The 21,577-nt window shown below is 44.5% G+C and overlaps 3 protein-coding genes across 3 annotated transcripts; 2 read left to right on the top strand and 1 right to left on the bottom strand.

Moving 5' to 3' along the window:
- The first annotated feature begins 10 nt into the window (after positions 1-10).
- Positions 11-6,381, top strand: EBNA1BP2 (EBNA1 binding protein 2). Its single transcript, XM_005482166.4, has 9 exons — positions 11-168; positions 252-335; positions 585-742; positions 1,423-1,546; positions 2,600-2,689; positions 2,917-2,992; positions 3,247-3,337; positions 3,643-3,823; positions 4,171-6,381. The coding sequence occupies exons 1-9, from the start codon at positions 88-90 to the stop codon at positions 4,219-4,221; spliced, it is 936 nt and encodes a 311-aa protein (XP_005482223.2). The 5' UTR covers positions 11-87; the 3' UTR covers positions 4,222-6,381.
- On the bottom strand, positions 4,784-7,818 carry CFAP144 (cilia and flagella associated protein 144). The gene is made up of 4 exons (XM_005482167.4): positions 7,646-7,818; positions 6,879-6,938; positions 5,950-6,053; positions 4,784-4,922 (listed from the first exon to the last, which is right to left on the bottom strand). The coding sequence occupies exons 1-4, from the start codon at positions 7,773-7,775 to the stop codon at positions 4,800-4,802; spliced, it is 417 nt and encodes a 138-aa protein (XP_005482224.1). The 5' UTR covers positions 7,776-7,818; the 3' UTR covers positions 4,784-4,799.
- Positions 7,819-7,931: 113 nt separating this feature from the next.
- PIF1 (PIF1 5'-to-3' DNA helicase) lies at positions 7,932-16,085 on the top strand. The gene is made up of 12 exons (XM_005482319.4): positions 7,932-8,422; positions 8,499-8,604; positions 8,679-8,804; positions 8,901-9,054; positions 9,585-9,699; positions 9,774-9,880; positions 10,281-10,420; positions 11,057-11,163; positions 11,953-12,040; positions 12,574-12,719; positions 13,548-13,739; positions 14,049-16,085. The coding sequence occupies exons 1-12, from the start codon at positions 7,949-7,951 to the stop codon at positions 14,103-14,105; spliced, it is 1,812 nt and encodes a 603-aa protein (XP_005482376.2). The 5' UTR covers positions 7,932-7,948; the 3' UTR covers positions 14,106-16,085.
- Positions 16,086-21,577: the final 5,492 nt, after the last annotated feature.

The following is a 21,577-nucleotide window of genomic DNA, read 5'->3' on the forward strand; positions in this document are numbered from 1 at the left end:
GGCCGCCGTCGCCGTGGTGACCGCGGCCCCGGCGGCCCCGGAAGCGGCGGCGCACGCGGCCGGAAGCGGCGCGCGGGGACGGCAGCGATGGCGGCGGCGGTGGCGCGGCGTGGCTCCTTCTCGGACTCTGGCTCGGACTCGGAGGATTCCTCGCTCTCGGACTCGGAGGTGAGCCCGTGGCCGCCGTGGCGAGCCCGGTGGGGAAGGGCCGCCCGGTGCCGGCGGCGCGGACTGACCGAACCCTCTCACAGCTCCAGGAGGCCTTCGCGAAGGGCGCGCTGAAGCCGGGGCTCAACGTTGTGCTGGAGGAGCAGCCGAAGCGGCGCAATGACACGGTGAGCGGGAACGCGGGGACCGGGAAAAGCCCGGCCAGGGCCGCGGCCTCGGCATCGGGAGCGGGGCGCGGGGGGCTCGGCGGGGCCGCGGCCGGGGCCGGGCGGGTTCCGGCGCTCTGCGCTGCGGCGCGGGCTGCGGGTGTGCCCGGCGGCCCCAGGAGCAGCCCGCGGTGTCTCTCGGCAGCTGAGCCGGGCCAGCCGTGCCGATCGGTCGGTGCGCGGTTGTGATGAGCTGGGCTCCTTTCACAGGACGGCCTGAAGCAGTGCCTGGCCGAATTCAGGCAGCAGCTCGCCTGGGTGGAAAGGCTGGACGTGACTCTGGGCCCAGTCGCAGACCCCGTTTCTCAGAATGCTTCTACGTCTGATGCTGTTGACCCTGAGAATGATTTCCAGAGAGAGATGAGTTTGTAAGTGTCAAAAAGACATTTCATTGTGTTGCTGCGTTTTTGGAGTTATGTTTCTTTCACCAGTGTGCTGCAGACTGCTGCAGAATGCTACACTGACTGTCACTGTGATACTCTCGGCCATGTTATTTTACATTCGATGGCTCTGAATGTTTTCCAAAACAACTACAAATTAGTGCTAGTATATTCAACTCCTGTGTGACTTAAAATGAATAATTTCTTCCTTCATAGCAGACCTCATCCTTTGCTGAGTTTATTTCAAAAGCTCCTTGACGGCAGGACTAACGCTTTAACACAAGATACTGACTTTTTTTGTGGGTTTGTTTTGATGCTCCTACAGTTCTCTTGTTTTGCTTTGCCTTTTATATTCCAACATAAAAAACTATAACTGGAAATAAGATAAATGTATATGCGCAATACATAAATGTTAATGCTGTACTTGTACCTAAGCTGCTTTCAGTAGCACTGAATGTTTGCTAGACCAGACCAATGCTTGTTAGATCCCAGTGTCAGCCTGCTTGTGTGAGCAGTTTGTGTCAGCGCTGTGAGGTGCCCAACAGGCAGTGACAGGGCTGGGGCAGTGACAGCCAGTGCAGTGACAGGGCTGCTGCAGTGACAGCTGGTGCTGTGGCAGCTGGGGCAGTGACAGCTGGTGCAGTGAGTGGTGCTGTGCTCTCTCCCAGCTACCGGCAGGCACAGGCAGCTGTCCTGGAAGCCCTCCCTCGGCTCCGTAAGCTCCAAGTTCCCACAAGGAGGCCGGATGATTACTTTGCAGAGATGGCCAAATCAGACCAACAGATGCAGAAGGTACGTGCAGGGAATTGTTTTCTTTCCAGTGTAATGCGTGTTTTAGCATGGGGTAGGGTAGATGAAACTTTGTGACAGGAGATTTCTTTTTGTTTAGGTGGGGATTTTTATAACAGGTTGGATGATAAAGTAGGAAAACATGATTTATACTTTGTCCTGAATATGTTCAATATTAAAAAGGGAGAATTTTTCTTAGTATGTGTATTAGTGGATGTAAAGTTACCTGTGTTTTTCCACTTTGTCATAAAACTTGCAGTTGACTGTGGCTTTAATGCAATCCTTTTTTTCCTATTTAAGTATCAACTTTTGTTTATTGTCAGTGTGTTCTGGTTTTCTGTGATTTTAAATTGTATGTTATTGAATGAATCTGTTTTGGATAGGAAATTAGATAGATGTAGGAAATAAGTCTTTCACACATTTCCCTTTTGACTGTAGTCTTTGTTCAAAATTCAACTCTATATTTTGGTTTAGATTTGGAAAAAAGTCTGCATTGTATAAGTTAAAGAAACATGGGCTGGAGTCTAGTTGAACATTTAATGTATCATTGGGTCACTGTTCTGCTTTCTGATGGAACCTTTCTGGAAAAGCTGTAGAACTATAATTAGCTGGTACTAAGGCTTAAGTCAGTCCTGCACATTACTGTTCTCTTCTATTGCTGACTTTATTTGAAGAACAGTTTTTATCTCCTACTGGAGTCACTAGACTGAATCACTAAGATCTGTGTTGAAATCTGTAATTCTTCATAAGGCAGCATCCTTATAAAAATGTTTGTGAACAAGGAGGCAAGAGAAAAAATGTTTTCTACAGGATTGTTGTCTTCTCTTCAGTGCTTTGCTTTTCATAATGACAAGAAAGAAACTATTAAGTCTTTTTCATACATCCACATGATACCCTCAGTTCCATTAGAGCCCATTGCAAGGCTTTTTCTTTTCTCTTGTGTGAGTTTTGTCTTTTTTAGTCAGAATTTGGCTATAGATCAGTACAGAAATGATAAAATTCTTTTTTTTTTCTTTTGTGTTACTGATAAATTCTGTTTTTCTATTCCCTAATTAGATTCGACAGAAACTTAAGAGTAAACAGGAAGCAATGGAAAGGTCTGAGAAAGCCAAACAACTCCGTGCAATGAGAAAATATGGCAAGAAGGTGAGGAGCTACAAAAGGGACATGTGCAAAAGGATTTGGGACAAGAATTTAGAACCTGACTGGGGGGCTGGAAAAATGCAGCCACAAGAGTCTGGCTAAAACACACAGAAGCTGTCTAGTCTCCTGTCTAGCTGCTCTGAAGGAAAACAGAACAAAATATAGGATACCTTAAAAAAAAGTATGGGACACTGCAAGGAACAACACTAACATTCTGCTTCTAATCTCAGGTGCAAGTTGAGGTTCTGCAGAGGAGACAGAAGGAGAAGAAAAATATGTTGAATGCAGTCAAGAAATACCAGAAAGGTAAAGTCAACCTGTCTAAGAGCACTAATGTGTAGGTGCAATCAATAGTGGTGTGTGAGCAGTGTAGGGCAGTGTGATGTGGTCACTGTGTTTGTAGTTCTGGGCCTTGAGGTTGGAAAGCTGCTGCTGTGCAGAATTGTGTGCCTGTGGCGGTGAAAAACCTCCCAAGCGGCTGTTCTTCAGTGAGGGTGACCTGTTGCTATCACATGCTTAGTCTTTCCTGAGATGCAGCTGCGATGTCTTCACTCTTGCAGGTCTCTCTGACAAGCTGGACTTTCTAGATGAAGAGCAGACATCATCTCAAGGGAATAAAAAAGGCACTGCAAGTCAACGGCCAAAGAAGGGGTGAGACCAGAAACGAGAGAGTTAAACACAGAATGTCTGATTTTTCAGTCTTTTTAGGGGATAATTTTGGGGAACAACAAAACTTTTATTTAGTGTTAAAGTAAGTCCAAGGTGGTTTTCTGTCCCTAAAGAGAAGAAAACTATGGCCAAAATCGAGCAGAGAGTGAAATGTGATTTCTACAATCTTTGTTAAGAGGGGAAAGGTTTATGATGGTTGATGGGATACCATGAGCATATATATGTGTGTCTTGAGAGCTTTCTGGAACAAGGAGTGTAGGCAGTGATGCTGGTTGTTTGTTTTTCAGGCCAAATGCCAAAAGACGATACAAAAATCAGAAGTTTGGTTTTGGTGGGAAGAAGAAGGGCTCCAAGTGGAACACAAAGGAGAGTTTTAATGACGTATCCAGCTTCCAGGCAAAAGTGGCTCACAACAAAGGCCCAGGAAAAGGAGGAAGAGGAGGAAAAGGAGGGAAAAAAGCTCTTAATGTAAGTAAAATGTTGCATGAAAACGATCCTGGTTGGCCTGGAAGCCAGGCCGTGTCTGGCAGGGAGAGATGAGTGCATGATATGTGCCTCCAGCATCAGGAAGTGATGCCTGTCTTTGGGAGCTAAGCATAATTCAGTTACTAACAGAGTTGGGGACAGTGGTTTGGTATCAGCAGGAAAATCAGAAAGGGAGTTAAAAAGTGTTATTTGCTACTTGTGTGCCAAAACCTTCTTCTCCAGACCTTCCGACAAATACCCTCTCTTTGGTATCCTCCCCAAGCTATAGAGCTAAAACAAAGATGGAGAACATAAAAATAAAAATCCGAATCTGTCTTTTTTTTTTGCAGAAGAGACCTGGAAAGAGAGCAAGGCAGAAAATGAAGAACCGAGCCCGCTAAGAGAACTGTGCTCCCCAGAGGGGTTCCTGTGTTTCTTTGTGTTGCAAGATGTGTTTCTGCTGTCATCTAGCAGTTAACTGTGGAGCAAGCTGGATGCTTTGCTGTGGCAAGGAAAAAAAGCCAGGGGAAACAGTGCCTTATCACTTAATTTTTTTCTTATTGTCTGTTTTGTTGAAGGATTGTTTTCTACTTAAACCTGTTTTGTGTGAATGCATTAAGTGGTTTGCACAGAACTATGTAACTCATGTTTAGCTGTTCAGTGAATGGTGGCTGAAGTCTGCCCTTTGTTCCCTTCATTCTGTTGGTGACCTTGAGTTCTGGTTCATGTTGCCAATGTCAAAATAAGAAGTCTGAAGTTTTTTGAGATGTTAGAGTGGTTTTTTAGATTATCTGTGTAGATGGGTATAGGAACAGCAATGAGACAAATACGGAGCCTTACAGATAGGTTTATTTGTGACACTGTTGTCAGGTTGTAAATCTGGACAGATTGAAGTTCTCTTTTCTATTGTCTCTCACTAGAAATCTGCCAGACTTGCTAGATAACAAACAGGACCTAAGACATTAGATGTTGTTAACATCTATCTTTGGCTTTCCTCCTGGCCTTTAGGCATCTGTCCCCGTGGTGCAGGGTAGCCATTGATGGTAATCTCAGTTGTCTGGCGTGGGAAGTAGAATCTGGTATCACTGCGGTCAAAAGGAACCTGGCAAACAAGAATCACAAACAGTCATGGGCTTTTACTAAAATCAGTAGTAGGAGTCCCTCCTGGGCGAGTGATGTGTGGTGTTCCACTGCTGAGAAGTGTCCAAATGACAGAAGAGCAGGGTACCACTGTACTGTTCTCTGCTTTGTTATGGTCAGACCTGCCGAATAAGGAAAACTCAACAAATTAAACAACATCATCAGTTCTGACTCTAAGAATCAAACTTGCTTCCCTACACACAAGTGTAGTTGGCTCCACCCTGCCAGACTAATCCTACCAGCAGTTCCTTAATACCACAGAGCCCAGCTGGGATGTCTGTCTCCACTCTTGTCATTACTAACTACTTTACTTGATATATAATATGAAAAGTCAATGAAGACTGTCTTATTTTCTTATTTATCTTAGTTTTCTTTATAACAGGCCAAAATTTGCCTTTCCCAAAACGCTAATTGCAAAGTCAGTCATCATCACAGCTGTTTGCCAGATATGACTGATGTCTCAGCTTGTTAATCATATTTCTTCTCCTTCTGTTTATTCACACTTCCCCAGATGAATCCTCACTGGTGTATCTGCTTTGGGTATACTTACATGATTATTAATTTTCTGGTTCTGCTTGCAATTACTTTGAAAGATGCTGTGCAGCAGCACGTTTCTTTTCACAGTACTTCAGTACATCACACTGCATTGCTCACTATGCCATTTCTCATGGCTGAGTGCTTTAATAAACAGCCCTGAGTACACCTGTGGCACTTGGCAGTGTGCTGCCACTGTCTCTGTAGATGTTTTGCAGCCAGGTTTCTCAGGGGAAGTGTACTGCTTCTCTGTTCACGAGTTGCTGCCAGTGTGAAGAGTCCTCTTAGGTGTAAATTTTAAAAAGTTATTTTTTGTGAACAGCTCTGCTCATTCCCTGTAATTCTTGTTTTCCTTGTTTGTCACAAATTGTTTTCCTGCTTGAGTATTTTTCAGTGTGGCAGGTTTAACATCTCTGAATCCTGTAAAGGGCTGAGTCTTTAAGCATCCTACTCACCAAAGGTTTTGTATTCCAGCCAATTACTTGGCTTTCAGTTTGTGGCTCTGAGTATTTCTCTCTTGGCACCACTGCTGCACGGTGAAGAAGTTTCAGGAATTCATCTGTTGTTTCAAAGAACGAGACACAAATACAAATGACAGTGTGTTTAAAAACAGCCCCTGTGCTTCTGTGAATGATACTGTCAGAATGCACGGTGACATTTTTACTCAAATATTTCCCGAGGAAGTTTCAAGATTTGCCTGACAGTACTATCCTGTAATTCTGTATCCCTGCCTACTGTACTGCAGCATCTTGCTTTTCCTACACCACATCTTGTACAAACCAGTGCTCCATGACAGCTCTCGACTTTCTCAGTTGCCTGAGACCTACAGCCTTTCTCTGGTTTGGTTTGCCACCCTCCCCAGTCCTTGAATAAAGCAGTCAACCTTACCTGACCATTAAGGTTTTTAGACACAATTAGCATGTTAGAAATAAGGGAGCAGCTGCTATAAGGGCTCTTACCAGTACTCTAAAGTAAGACTGGGCAGTCATTTCAGCAGTTTAACTTGCATGGTGGTTGGGTAGAATCTGCAATGGCAGGCAACACGCTTCTAGGTCTTTTTGTTTTCCTGAGAGGTTTAGATTCTCAACCAAAATTTTATAGTATGACTATAAGGAATTTTATCTATTTTATAGTTTATATATATTTTAATTAAAAACAAAAATAAGAGTATAATTGCAAATGTGCTGAAATGGAAAGTAATGAGAAAGGGCCTTAAAGTGGAAAAAAAACCTGCTTTACAAACAAAAATTATAAATGAGTTTAACTTATATGGTCACAGAGGTGTTTCCACACACATGCTATTTTAGACTGGTTACAATTACTTAATCTTATGTGCTAATAATTTTCTTATGTAGTTACCACAAGCTTTTCAAAGACTTCTTACCGTCTATGGGCTCCTGTATGTTCTCGTGCCAAGACATTGGCTTCCTAGAGACCATGTGGACTGCAGAGAAATGAGACAGGTGAATGACTTTAATGTGAATTTGGCATCACAGCCTAGTATAGAATATGTATGATTGAACTGCTTGTGCATAGAAGAAAATGAGTTAGAAATACTGATTAATGGCAACTTCTAGGAAGGGAAGAGCATTAACTGTACTAAAGGAGCTTCAATAGGATGCTTACCATATCGGAGTCCCACCCCAGCCAAGAGATGGCCTGCAGATGTGCCAAGTCTCAGGAAATCATTTTTCTTTGTTGTTTTATTGAAAAACTTGGACCTGAAAGAATCTACTTACGTCACCTGCCTGTGCTAGCACAGACTGTGAATTAGCAGGTAGAAAGTGATCAGGACCTGAAGGAACAGGGTGTAGTGTTGGGGCCCTCTACCCCATCTTGGTTCTGTATTTACACCGAATTTGTAAATTCCACACCCTAAATAGTTGCCTCACTTGTACGTGGTTACTGAAGGCAACATTTAGGCAAGGGGGTCATGTCTCTGTTCTGTCTCTGAGTGTGCAAAAGGGAAGTGCTCCAGTTGCCCTTGCCAGCTTTACCCTCTCGCTGGCCGCTCTGCCAGCCTGGCTGTGGCTGTCTGTCCCTGAGCGCAGCTGAGCGCTGCGGGCCTGCCCCGGCTCCCCACTCCCCTCACCGCTTGTTTTGCCCCTGGGGCTTTACTCCGATTCCCTGTGGCTGGCCGGGAGGCCTCACCGGGATGCGCGGGGTTCACAGTGTACTGGGTAAAGAGAAGCTGCCAGCGGCGCTCCTTCTTGGCCCGCTCCGCCCGGAGGAGGTTCTGCCGCGCGTCCGGCGGGTCTCGCTCTCCGCGGCGAGCGGCCATGCCCGCGCCGCTGCCCCGGCAACGCCGCGTGCTGCCGCCGAGGCCGCCGATTGGCCCGCGCGGCGCCCCGCCTCGCGCCCCGCCCTTCCCGTCTCCTATTGGCCGCCGAGTTAAAGCTCCCGGCGCTGATTGGCGGCGGTGCACGCGGCGCGTTTGAACGGCCGGCGGGGCTGATGGAGGCGGCGGAGCTGCGCTGCACGGCGGCCGTGGAGCAGCCGCTGCCGGGGGGCCTCGCCCCGCGCCGCCGCCTGATGCGGAACGCGACCGTGCTGCTGGGCCGCAACGAGCTGCGCCAGCCCGTGCTGCGCGTGGCCGGCGGCAGCGGCGCGGCGGCGGTCGTGCTGAGCTTCGTGCTGGCCGGGGATGCCGTGAGGCTCTTCACGCGGTTCGCGGGCGAGGGGCGGGCGGCCGTGCGGGTGGGGCCGGACGGCGCCCAGGTGCTGCTGTCCGACTGCCCCCCGGACGCGCTGCGCCGCTTCCTCCGCCTCCTGCGCCTCAAGGTGTCCGCCGGGCCGCGGGACGCGCCGCGCCGCCCCCGCCTGCTGGAGCGGCCGCCGTCGTCCTTCTCCGTGATCAGCCCGGTGCAGGAGCGGGACCTGCTGGGCGGCCACGGCCGCGGCCAAGAGCGGGGGCAGCGCCCGGCGGAGGTGAGTGCCGGGGCGAGGGGCCAGCCCCGGGGAGCGGCCCTGCCTAGCCTCACTGCGCGCCCCCCCTGTCCCGCAGGTGCCCCGCGCGGAGAGGCGGCCCCCGGCGAGGCTCTCGGCGGAGCAGGAGGCGGTGCTGGGCGCCGTGCGGAGCGGCAAGAGCATCTTCTTCACCGGCTCTGCAGGTGAGCGTCCCGGCCACTCTCGTCGGCTCCCCGGGGAAAGTCCTGCCCATTGACCTGTTGCTTCTCTCTCGAAGGGACTGGGAAGTCGTTCCTGCTGAAGAGGATCTTGGGCTCCCTCCCTCCCAACATCACCTACGCTACAGCCAGCACGGGAGTGGCGGCTTGTCACATCGGTGGCACTACTCTACACGCCTTTGCAGGTGATGGCCTGCCCGACAGCGAGGGGCTGGGAGCTCTTACTGCCTTCCCAAAGAATCGGGAGCATCCTAAAGCTTTGCTTTTTTGTCCTGTGGCAGGGATCGGCTCTGGGAAGGCACCGCTGGAACAGTGCATTCAGCTGGCAGAGAGGCCAGGGGTGCGCCAGCACTGGCTGGCCTGCCAGCACTTAATTATTGATGAGATCTCAATGGTGGATGGCAAGTTCTTTGACAAGCTGGAAGCAGTAGCAAGGTGAGCAATTGTCAGGTCAAACTAGCAGAAATTAATTTCTCTAAACTTCCAGTCTGGCACCATTCTTTCATTTTGTGAATGGACACAAGGCAGCTGCTGGTGCAGGACTGTAAGGAGGCATGAAATCATAGCATCTGGGTCGATCTTTACCATGAGATAGGTTTTGGTCATGTCCACTCCTCACTCATAGCTGTGGCTGTTTGGGTTGTTCTCTCCATCTCCCGAGCTGAGTCCAGAATATACAGCTCTGTCATAAAAGGTCTCTCTTGGCAGAGAGAAGTAGCTGTAGTATAACAGCCACCAAAGAACCAAGACCAGTATTGACCTCTGGGCTAGGTAAGCAAGGCAAATTTAATGTCTTGTACTAGCACTGCTTAATTATTTGAGCTCTTCTGAGGCAGCTGGGGATAAACATCTTTCACTGCAGTTGTCTAGGTTTGAATATACTGACAGATAAAGAAGTAACTTCTGGGACCTGACTATGTCCAGATTCTGGAGTACATTCAAAACTTCTCTTCTATCCCTTTTAGGGCCGTCAGAAAACGGGATGAGCCTTTTGGAGGAATTCAGCTAATTATCTGTGGGGATTTCTTACAGCTACCCCCAGTCCACAAGGCGAATGAAGAAACCAAGTTCTGCTTCCAGGTGCAAAACTGTTCCTAAACTGATTCTCATACTTCAAGTCTGCCTCTTTCTTAACAAGAGAATGATTTTTCCAGGCAAAAAGTTGGAGGAAATGCATCCACATAAACATGGAGCTGACTGAAGTGCGGAGACAGACTGACAAGACCTTTGTCTCAATTCTGAGTGCAATCCGTTTAGGCAGGTGAGGAGAAACTCATCTCTCTTTGTAATCCCTGCTCCCCACTGATGGAGAAAAAGGAAAAAGCAGTTTTTCACTTTTCTGTACCCTGTCAGGAATGTGTGGCTGTGGACAAAAGCTATAAATGCTTTAGTTAACATAGATAGGTTTCATATATGCTGCTCTAGTAAGGAAGGACACTTCCTAGGGTCCCTGTGCAATTTCTGTGAATTAATTCAAAGGCTCCTGAGCTGGCAGGGCTGGGGCACACACTGGCTCTGCTCTCTCACTTTATGCAGGTGTCCTTCTCTGTCCTCTTTGGAGGCCTGTGGCTTGCACAGACTGATCTAGCTGTGTGAGGTTACTGCTGCTCAAACCTGTCCCTGATCACTTTAAAGAAGAATTCCCTTTTCCTGGCTACCAGGTGCACAGAGGAGGTTACCAGACAGCTGATGCAGACAGCTGCTCACAAGTCTGAGCGTGATGGGATCCTTGCTACGAGGCTGTGCACCCATAAAGATGATGTAGAAATAACCAACGAGAGACGCTTGCAACAGCTCCCAGGTGAACTCGGTGGAGGAAACTGCTGGCTCTGGGGCTGAGCTCTGTGTGGGTGCAGTGGAGGTACTGGGGTGGGACCAGTGTTCTGTCATCACAGCAGCACCAGTCCAAGCTCTGTGTGTTGGAGTTGAGGTGTCTGAGGAAAAAAATTCAGTTTTTTGTTTAAAAAGCCACAATGTCACTGGTTTGTAAGAAACAGCAAGCTCATTGCTTGCCTCCACACCCCTACTTTTTCTTTCTATAGCATCTTAGAAAGGCCATGCTCTATCCAGCCATGACTTGAATTAAAGTCTATTTAAATTTTGTCTCCCTTGCTGGCCCTTGGATTCTTCCTTAGTCTGCTTTGGAGATCTGCTGTTGTAGTGAGGGAGACTGCTCAAAATGCTGTCTTCTCAGTTCTTAGTTACTGCTGACCTTTCATTCCTGTGCCTTTTCATGCTCTGGAAGTTAGATAGGGAAGAGAGGCAATAGTGATCTCTCTGTTGTTAGATGTGACTAGGTTTGTGTGAGGATGTCTTAGCAGCAGAGCAGAATGGATGTTAAAAAAGGAATTGCTGTTAGAAATAAATGCTGAACCTCCTGAAATGCTGTGTAGAGTATGTTCAACAGTTGTAAGTTCTGTCTTTCTTTCCTCAACAGGAGAAGTGCATGTGTTTGAGGCTTTGGACAGTGACCCAATGCTAGTGAAGTTAATTGATGCTCAGTGTCCTGTGGGTGGTAGAGTTGAGCTAAAGCTTGGAGCTCAGGTAAGTGTGTGTGCATACATGTGTGATAGAACAGAACAAATGGCATAAGAAAAATGGAGGAATATCAGAGAAATGTATAGAGTAGATTAATATATAGAATGCAATTCAGTCTAGAATGACTATGCCAAGCCAACAGAAGACTCTGTCCCAATCTCCGTATCTTTTCTGCTTAGAGTCTTATCCAGACAGAAGATGAGTTCAGGTCCATGTCCTGAGGACAGTGGTGATTGCTGTGACTTGGACAGACATGTCCAGTCAAATTTAGAAGCTTTCCAGTAACAGAGAGCATAAGCAGTCCTTGCCTGCAGTCTCAGCTCCAGGTACAGCAGCCCTCCCCACCTGTAAAGGTAGGGCACAGCTGGCCACATTTGCTGGACTGGGCATCTAGCTCTGAGCTGGGGCTGTCAGAATGGAAAGGATGTGGGATTGTACTTAGTAGCACTGTTGGCTTTGGAAACTTGTTCCTTTGCTGTTCCCAGAATCTCTACATGCATAGGCTGATAATGCCTGGTGAAGGGGAAACTGTTCCCTGGATCTGAGCTCACAGCTGTGGATAGAAATAGCTCAAGTAAAGTGTTCAGTGCTGTAAAATGATGTAGTTAGGAATCCTAGGAAGGAAAGGCTATGAAATAATTCCAATCAAATGGGAGATGGTGCTGCAATAGGCAGGATAGGACGATTTGGCCAAATCAGCCTGATGTGCTTCTGTTTCCTGGCAAGAGGTTTAGCTGCAGGTAGCTGAACAGGCTGTAGAAGCAGTGCATTGAAGATACTTCTTTTTCTCCGTAGGTGATGTTAGCAAAGAACCTTGATGTGTCTCAAGGGCTGGTGAATGGGGCACGAGGTGTTGTTGTAGGGTTTGAAAGTGAACAGAGGGGTGAGTAAGCCTTTTGATCTTTTGTTGAAGGACATGGGAAAATAACAAAACAGTGTGTAATTGGTGGCTGATGACTTCTTAATTTGTTTACAGCTTGGTAATAATTTGAGGGAAAGCAGAGAGATCTCTGCAAGCTTGGGGCTCTCACAAGCTGTGATGTCATGCACTGCATCAGCTACAGCTATCTGTAGGCCTCTTGTGTTCTGTATTCTGTATGTAAATGTGTGTGCTCATTTGAATTTCCTGTTTGTTCTGCTGAAGCAAGTTTTTATTAATTTTTGTTTGTTTTTCTCAAAGAATAATGTTCTGCTACCTGCAAAATGTATTTTTCTCTGCACCTCAACTGGTAAAATACCTGCCTTTAATTCATCTGCTTAAGTAGATGTCAAACATCATTTCAGGACATGCTGTTAACTCTCTGTGGATTTAGGTTTGGTTTAGGCAGAAAAAAAGGTGTTCTTTAGGTGCTGACATCCTGGCTATTGAGCGTCAGGAATACATCCCTGGTTTTTTTCCTGCTCCCATTCCCACAGGGCTGCCTAAGGTGAGGTTTCTCTGTGGGGTCACACAGCTCATAAAGATGGAGAAATGGGTCATCAAAGGACCATCAGGAGTTCATCTGAGTCGTCAGCAATTACCTTTAAAATTGGCATGGGCCATTTCCATTCACAAGAGTCAGGTGGGTGTGGTTGTACAGCTGTCTATAGACCTTTACACCATTACAAACCTTATTTCCTGGGTGAGCTTGTATTGCTGGTGAAACAGGAGGGAAAGCTGAAAGGGCCTTGCTGGGGGGGAACTCCAGAATATGTGTCTAGCTGCAGAAAGTGGGGCTGTCAGTGCTGCTGGGGTTTCCCTAAGGGCACTGCCATCTGCAGAGTTGGAGCTGGGCTATACAGCAGCATTATTTATCACTGTGGGCTGATGGGAGTAGGGCTCCCCTGAAAGCATTGGGGACCTGAGCTCTGCAGTGTCACCGAGGAGGCTGCTGGAGCCACAGCTGTGCTCTTTGGGCTGGACTCACCCTTTGGTGGTGTGCAGTGGGGATTTTTTTCAATATAACTTTCAATGTAACAGTGTAATATTTTAAAAGTTCGTTTCTTTCCATAAGACTTCATACTTGATAAATACTGGTCTTGGAGACCTGTGACCTGAGTTTATTCCTGTGCCACAGTTTAAGCTAGGCCATGCTGTGAATTCTGCTGCACGTGGGACAAGTACTAAGAGTGAAACCAGCAGGATTTCTGTCCCTGCTATGTTGATTAGATGAGATTTATGGAGTTTCACACAGCAAGAGCCTCCCTGGAGTTAGTTAGTGGATCCTACTGTCTACTAGAAATTTCCTGACAGTGGAAAAATGCCTTTGCTTTCTGCTGATACTCTTTTTTTAAAATCAAAACCTTTTCCCAAAGACGGTACCTTGGACAGACTCACAGGTTAGGTTAGTGCTGCTGCATCCCAATGCTGCTTGTTTGCTGTGTAAGCCAGCCCTCTGTGCCTTTGGCAGGGCATGTCTCTGGACTGTGTGGAGATCTCCCTGTCCCGTGTCTTTGAGAGCGGCCAGGCCTACGTGGCCCTGTCCCGCGCCCGGAGCCTCGCGGGGCTCCGAGTCCTGGATTTCGACCCCAAAGCAGTGAGAGCTGACCCTGCTGTGCTGCACTTCTACAGGCACCTGAGGCACCACCAGCTTCCAGCCCAGGTAAAGGAAAATCCCACACAGCAAAGCTGCCCTGTGCCACCAGGATGAGAGAGGTGGGCACCAAGATGTTTGTTTTTCTTCCTAAGCCAGATCAACACCTTCACAGGAGAGATGGAACTGCAGGGAGGGCATGTAGCAGGGCAGCTCTTGGTGGCAAAATACCCCTGTAGTGTTGGGGTTGTGTAACACTACCTGGTCCTTTGGGTGAAAGGATGGGTTGGGATCCTTTGATCCTCCTCTTGCAGTAAGGAATTAAGGAGAAGTGGGCACAAAATAAATTTCTGGTATTTTTTTTCTTTCTCCTCAAAGGATTCATTACACACCTATTCAGATACTGATGAGAAGGAGAACTGGAAATACAACTGAGAATGCTCTTCTAGTTTCTGTGAGGTGTCAGCTCAGCCTGCTGAGATGCAGCAATCTTGCTGTGTATATTTGATAACACAAAGTCAAAGGAGATTTTTTGGATGTTCATTCAGCTGACTCTAGATATGTAGAACTATCCCCATCTCACATCTCTGGAATTTGGAAGGCTTCTGCAGACTCCTTCAAGCCCCCAGCCCTGAGTACTCCTGTGTCACAAATGCAACTCCAGCAAACAAAATGACTGAACAAGGACGTGCCTGAGGGACATTTCTACGGTTTTAGCCTGTCTGAGGGACCCACCTACCATTCTCTCCTGCCTGCTAATTGTATTTTATTATCTGCACATATAGACTGAGGCCTGTGTGCCTTTATTCAAGTATACCACTGTTGAGAGACAGAAAGTGTGTCCTCTTTGCTTGGATGGATTGCTCACAGGAGCTGCTGACACAAGGGAAAGCAGTGCTAAATATCTGGAATACTTGATTTGCCTGCAAGAGAAGAGCTGTTCTTGCTGCCTGACTCCAGGAGTCTGCATAACTTCTTCCACAAGCAGAACTGTCAAGAGTTGCACATTGCCTGTTATGCTGATAATAGCATTTTTATTAGTCTGTTGCATACAATGAGGTGATTTTTTTTTTCTTAATCTTTTGAGATGAGCTGCCACTATTTAAAAATAGGAGGAAGTCCTACATCTTATACCCATAATTATGGAACTATAAGAACTGTGAAGATTCATTACCCCATGAGCAAGAACGGGGTCAGAGGAGATGAGTGCTGGTGGGACTCCTCTTGTTTAAACACGAGGCCCATTCAGATGGGAGTTTCTCCTGGAAAAAATGTCTGACTAATAAGGTGGAACTTGAGTGTGCAATAGAGGAATGGCTAATGGTGAAGTGTGCTGTAACTTCACTAGTTTCAGCAGAAGCAGAGATTAGCAGAACTAATGTACTGTCTTCTTAATAAAGGAGAAGCTTTGGTCTTTAGCTTTAAGCAAAGTGCTAAAATACAAAGTAACTTGCATTTCTAAAAATGTTTTACATATGGGAATAGCGTGAAATAACATCCATCTGGAACTTGTCTCTTGCAGGGGAATTCTCTAAAAAAGCCTTTGCAGTGTAAACAAATTGAAGGCCATTTCTTGGCAGCTGCTCTCCTTAAGGTCCAGGAAAGGATGTTGGCTAGCCAGTGGTTAACATAACAGAAAACAGACTTCAATAGGATTTCAAGATGTATTTTTTAAGTAATTTTTTTTGTTTTCTTTTGGGTTTCTTTGTTTGTTTTGATTTTTTTTTCTGGGCTTGAGAAGGTAGAGTCTTGGAGGAAGCAGTAGTATAAGATAGAAGTGTGACTATTATTCAGAGAGGTCCTTAATGTATCAGCACATTGTTTCTTCAAAGAAGTTTGATGGGGAGTGGATGGAAGTACCTGGAGGTGGAGCTGGAGCACATGGAAGCAAATCCCAAAGCTTGTGCTTGGCCAGGGGGCTGGTTTCAGTTGGCACTCTTGTAGATTTTTAAAGATGGATGCTGCAGTATAATCAGGGATTTATGTTGCATTGGACTTTAAAGTGTGGGACCTGAAATGCCCAGAATGCTAAAGTGAGTTTTACTATTGGGATAGGCAGCTATGAAGAATATGCCAGGCAAGTCCAGTCATTGACAATAAATTGATTTATTGATGGATTATGTAAGAGCAATAAGGCAGGTTCAAATCCTTTAATAACTCTTAAAAAATTCCTGTACCTCTGTAATTGCAAAACAATTCAGTGTAAGACTGGTGATTATGTGCAATGCAAATAAACTTTTAATTATGATCTTGTGCAGTGACTCACTTAACTACAGCTTTCATGGACTTAGGGACTGAAATCTATGCAGTTGTATGGCAGGGGTGGGTTGGTGCCAATTTGAGATAAAATGCTAAACAGAACTTAAAGATGAAAAGGCTAATATTTCATTTAGTATTAAATCTATGTGAAATATTGTGGATACATTGTCAGTGATGGAACTGTGGAAGCAGAATCACTGTGGCTTTTGAAGGGCTGGCAGCTGCTGTGAGGCCAAAAGGTGTCCATCTGTGTAAACTCCGGGTGTTCTCACTTCCAGCTAGAGCAGATATATGGATGGGTGCTGAGTTTGAAAGCTGCTATTTGAATCCTAAAAGAAGCAGTTAGGACAAATCAGGGCTGACAGGCTCTGTCATGGCTCCCCTTGGGTTGGGATTATGATGAGGCCTTTTTAAAACTGAATAATGCTTTCCTACATGAGCAAAAAAAATCTTGTCATACAACAAATATCCCTTCTTCCATATTAATTTTTCTTACAGAGGTACTATCTAGAGCTAGAACTCAGTACACCACCATGGGATTTAAAAAAACAGCAAAACAACAAAACCACAACTTATAATTTAAGCCTTTAAACATCTGCCTTAACTGCAGCTATTATTAAGTGAATTAAACTAAGAGTTTGATTCATAATTGGTATTTCTGTTACCACAAAGTACAGCCATTCTCATTTCAAATACATTAAACCATAAGAAACTGCTTTATACCAGCTAAAGCTCTGTAATACATTTATGTGTTATTGGAAGCATAATTCACAAACAGAGTGTTATTAAAAACCTTACCAGCTTCCAGTTTAAGTCTTTGTATGGTGATTTAACACCCTTCCTATTCTTTATGTGACATTTTCATTATAATTAAACAAATATGTGTCCTCAGCCTGTGCCCACAAGTCCTGTGAGCACAGGAAAGGCAGCAGGAGTCCTGTTGATTTGGATGCTGTAATAAGATTGTGTCCAGGAATTAGACCTTCATATCCAGGATTGCTCTGAATAGATTAAAAAATGTTACCCTTAAGTAATAGGAATACCGTACATTATTGGTTGTGCTATGAATGCTAATAATGTCATTTTTTCTTGTAGCTATTCCAAGTTTCTCATTTTATATTAGGCCACTCTGTGACATGTAATTGTCTTCTGCTGTTAAATCTAAGCAGTTCTATTATTAGCATGAGAAAAGACCTGAATTGCTAGAGATTGCATTTAGATGTGTAAAATTTCTATTTTGCTGTTTCCTATATAACTATTTTATGCTTGTTACTATTAAAAATCATAAGATGTTGTATGGAATATTTTAGCTGAGCTACTGACTAGTATATAATTTATGAAATCTGGTTATAGAGGCAAAATAAGTTGATAGGAAGTCTAAGAGTAGTTTTTCACTTATAATTATTGAATGCTGCACGATTTTATTTTTTTTTCTTTTAAATTTGTTATGGTGTTGATACAGGGGGCTGTCAGATGTGACAAAGAATGTATGAGAGCCCTCCTGGGGTGGCAGCTCTGTAGGCACCAACAGCTTCCTAACTGGTACCACATGTGAGCAACTGGGTTCCAAGGTAGTACATGCTTTTACTAAATTGTTTATTACAATATTTCTGCAATGACAGCTATAATAAAGACGTCTCTGACAGAAATTCAAGATTTTTAATTGAGGTTTTTGGAAATTATTATATGGACTTCATGGGGGCTTTTTTTCCCCCTCTTTTTTCTCAAAATATGTGTTTTTTGTCAACAGACAGGTGAATGTGTACGGGAACCACACCTTCCATCTATTGCTTCTTAAGCCACTGGGCTGTGTATCAGTTTTCTGTAGGACACTTAATTTGTGTTTTTTGAATTACTATAAACACCCTGAGAATTACAGGGGGATTTGCACAGACTTCCAGTTGGAGGTTAGCAGTTGGCCCAGGTCTTCAGATTTCGGATTCTCTTTTGTTTACTGAAAGGTCTGTGCTTCCCTCTAATTAAATGTCAGGTTAGAAAGGGTACAACTTATTTGAAGACAATGCCAGACATTAAATTAAAAACATAAGTAAAACTTCTTAAGTTTATTCCAGTAGATAATAATTCAGAAAAACAAGGCATCACATATCTTTTTGTATTTCCAAGTGAAGGCTGGACAAACTTATTGAATGTAACAAATCAAATATGAAAAACATTGATGTGAATTAATGAGAATAACTTGGACTAAAAAGCAGCTTCTAAAGGTTGTGGTTTATCTGAGAAGAGAGTATGTAGCGACCAGCCAGTTTTTAAGTGTTTTGATAAGAAAATTCCAGAGAAATTACCTTTGTGTTGGATTAATAGGACACCTTGCAATAAAATATTTGACCATAATAACACCAGGTTCTTTCAACTGACACTTGGAATTACAAAGTAAATTTTAAAACCAGATCTTGAATCTTGAGCAATGTACTAGTAATTCATTGCCAGAATGCCAATGCATAATGCAGGGGGATGTTACCAGATCTAATCTTATAATAAAGAAGGAAGCTTTAATAATAAAGAAGGAAGCTCTGAAATTGTTTGAGTTTTACCCAAACAATTTCCTCTCCAGATGAGAGAGACCTTGCAATAACCTTAACCCTTTTACATGTGATGGTAGCAAGCTATGGCTATTTTAACATAAAATCCCCACTGAAAATAGAACACATCAGATGATTCAGTCAGGTCAGAATGACAAACTTTCATAAAATCTTGTCCTTTTGTCTTCATTAGCCATAATTATTGCTGTCGGTTTTAACTTTGGGACAAATACTACGTCTTCCTTTTGTTTTAAAAATAAAATATAAAAATGGCTCTGTAGAAAGAATTTGAAGTTCATGTTCAAGATGAGTAATATTTTTGACAGATTGCTGTGAAGTCTTGTGCGCTCTCGGATCTCAAAAAAGTACAAGGTCAAAAATATTGTTTGTGATGCCCTATATATTTTAACAGAAATATTGTCAAAACAAATTATAATCAGGTTTTGACACTTGTCCTGAAAGTGTCAAGGCCTCCATAAAATATAATACCTCAGAAGCTCCAGGCAAAAACTCCTAAGTGTGATATTTATTCAATTACTCTGTAAAGCGTAGATCATCTTGCAGTGCTCAGTTTTGGGGTCAGGACACTAATATGAGAAAGAGGCCCTTAATAGCCTTTGCTATGGATTTCATGAGATGTTCTTGGAAAAAAAATAATGGGGAAAACCCCCCAACTAAACAGAAAAAACCCAACCTCTGCAAAAAACCAGATTCAGCACTGTACCAAGCTCTAACAGCTCCAAGCAGGGTGCTGGGAGTGGGATATCAAGCTGAGGTGAAAATTATGTCCAAAACTGAAGATGAAGAGGGCACACAGCATCTAAGAACTCTGTTTAGAGCCAGAGGAATGGAATCATTAGGAATATGTCCAGATCAAGGCGTGCAGGGGAGGTAAATTTAGAAGAGTTACCAAGTATTTTTCCAGATTCAATAACGCCCGTGTGTCCTTGGGATACTTAAGAAATCCAATATGGTCCATAAGTGTCTGAAAGAGCAGGGGGAGGCACAAGATCATCCTCTAGCATCTTTGGTGTCGCTGTGGAATGGCCAGAAGTATAAAAATGAGGTGATGATGTGAGGAAGCAGGGGCAGGCGCAGGGCCCAGGCAAGGGCCGTTCAGCAGCACTTGCAGTGCTGTGCACAGAAAGGAAATCAGCTCCAGTTCCAAAGGAGCTGCTGGCTGCTCCCTGCTGCAGAGGAGTTTGTCAGCTCACCTGGGGGCAGCAGATAGACGGCCTGTTCAGAAGCCATTAGGAAGCATTATGGTGAAGTTGGTGCTGGGGGCAGACAAATGACTACAACCCTCATCAGAATCATCCCAGTCCATGAGGAGATGGTGGGGAGTTCTGAAAAGAAGTTGTGGCTAGGGGCACATACACTGCACATGTGGACAAGTGTTGGAACAGTAGAAAACCTAGCAACATGTTTCAGTTTATATTTTTTTGACTCACATGAATTATGTTTTGCTGTGATGGATTCCTTGAAGTGGGGGAAGTGGATGGAGAAGGCATTTCTAGGACATCTTATAGATGACAAAAAGATGTGCTATATGTAAGTATATCAAATACATAGGATGATGATGTGTCCACAGGCTGGTTATATACAAATAGATTTCATCCCAAACAAGTGGAAAAAGACACAAAACCCCCTGTAAATCTTACCAAAAGGGAATGTATTTTATTTCCAGAGCTCAGTGAAACATATTTTGTCTTTACCTCTCATCTTGCTCTCACTGAAAATATTTGCTAGAAATCACATGTGAATTTTCTGCTTAGCATGCTGATAGGGGAGGAAACTGCTATATATCTCCTTTTTCACCCCTTTATCTAGACTTTGGCTGGGAGATCCTTATTTCAAAGGGAATTTACTTGTGCTAAACCCCTAAATGTGTATGCTTTCTATAGTGAAATGAAAGCTACATTTTTTTCTAGTATTTATTTTGCATGCTTTCCAATAACTGAGGGGGAAAATGCTACCTAACACATATTTGAATGGAAAATGCTGCTCAGGAAATAGACTACAAGCCAGCTCTTTGTGTGAAGGGAAGTTGGTCTGATGTTACTAAACACTAAAGTAAATAGCCCCTGTTCAGTTCACTTTTTTAGAAGTATGGGATTGTTTCCTCCCTCTAAAATATGCAGTTTCATTAAAGAGAAGATAATTGACAATAAAAGCAGGGGAAGAGTGTGCATTCTGATCTTAAATGCTATGTAAGTGATATAACATCAGAAGAAAACTGCATTGGCTACTTAGCAGGCTGGAAGCTGCTCTTATTTTCTATCAAACAAGATTTTCAAAAATCACTTTACAGCTTTTAAGTGATATGCAGGCTTAATTGTTTCCTTATGCTCCATTCTGCAAATATACTAAACGATAACAACCAATTAGCTGTTGGTGTGCCAGACGGTTTCTTTATGTGGAATGCCTGCTGTGTCTTAATTTTTGCCTTGAATAGGTATTTTCACAGGGCTAATTCATAATATTTTACAGTCTCAGTATAATCCCAACTAAACATTTAGATACTTAGTCCCATGACGGCCTCTTGGAGCTCTTGTGCCAAGGGGTTCCTCCATCACCTGTCAGGGAATGTGACATGCACCTGGGCAAGTGCAGATGCCAGTGTGAGACAAGTCCTGTGGAATGCCTGAAGGATGCCATAAATACTGCATGCCATGCAAATTCTGTTGACAGAGATATCCAAGGGAGGGTGAAATTCCGATCTGGCTGTCTGGAGGACTTTGTATGGAAATGAACCACTGGTAGTGCTCTAGGAATTGCCATATTCCATCAGAACATCAAGTTTGATTTCCTGCCCTCAGCTATGCCTGCTGTTTTATAAGCTGGTTATGCAGAGAATGAAGGACCACCCTTCTACAAGTATGCCAATCTACATCACTCAGAAAGCAGCTACACTTGTTCAGGGACGAGGAGTAGACTCCTTGTTGATTTTTTTTCTTTTGCAAGCCCGGAGCTTCTTCCCTGAAAGGTGAGAGTACAGTGTCCTCAAAACGTGTATACATTGACATGGCTACAACAGGTCTAATTAATACACTTTAAAACAAACAAATTCTGCAAATATTTTGTGTCCAGTTTCTCTTGACTGCAATT

Source organism: Zonotrichia albicollis, chromosome 8 (genome assembly GCF_047830755.1).
Source record: "Zonotrichia albicollis isolate bZonAlb1 chromosome 8, bZonAlb1.hap1, whole genome shotgun sequence".
NCBI lineage: Eukaryota > Metazoa > Chordata > Aves > Passeriformes > Passerellidae > Zonotrichia > Zonotrichia albicollis.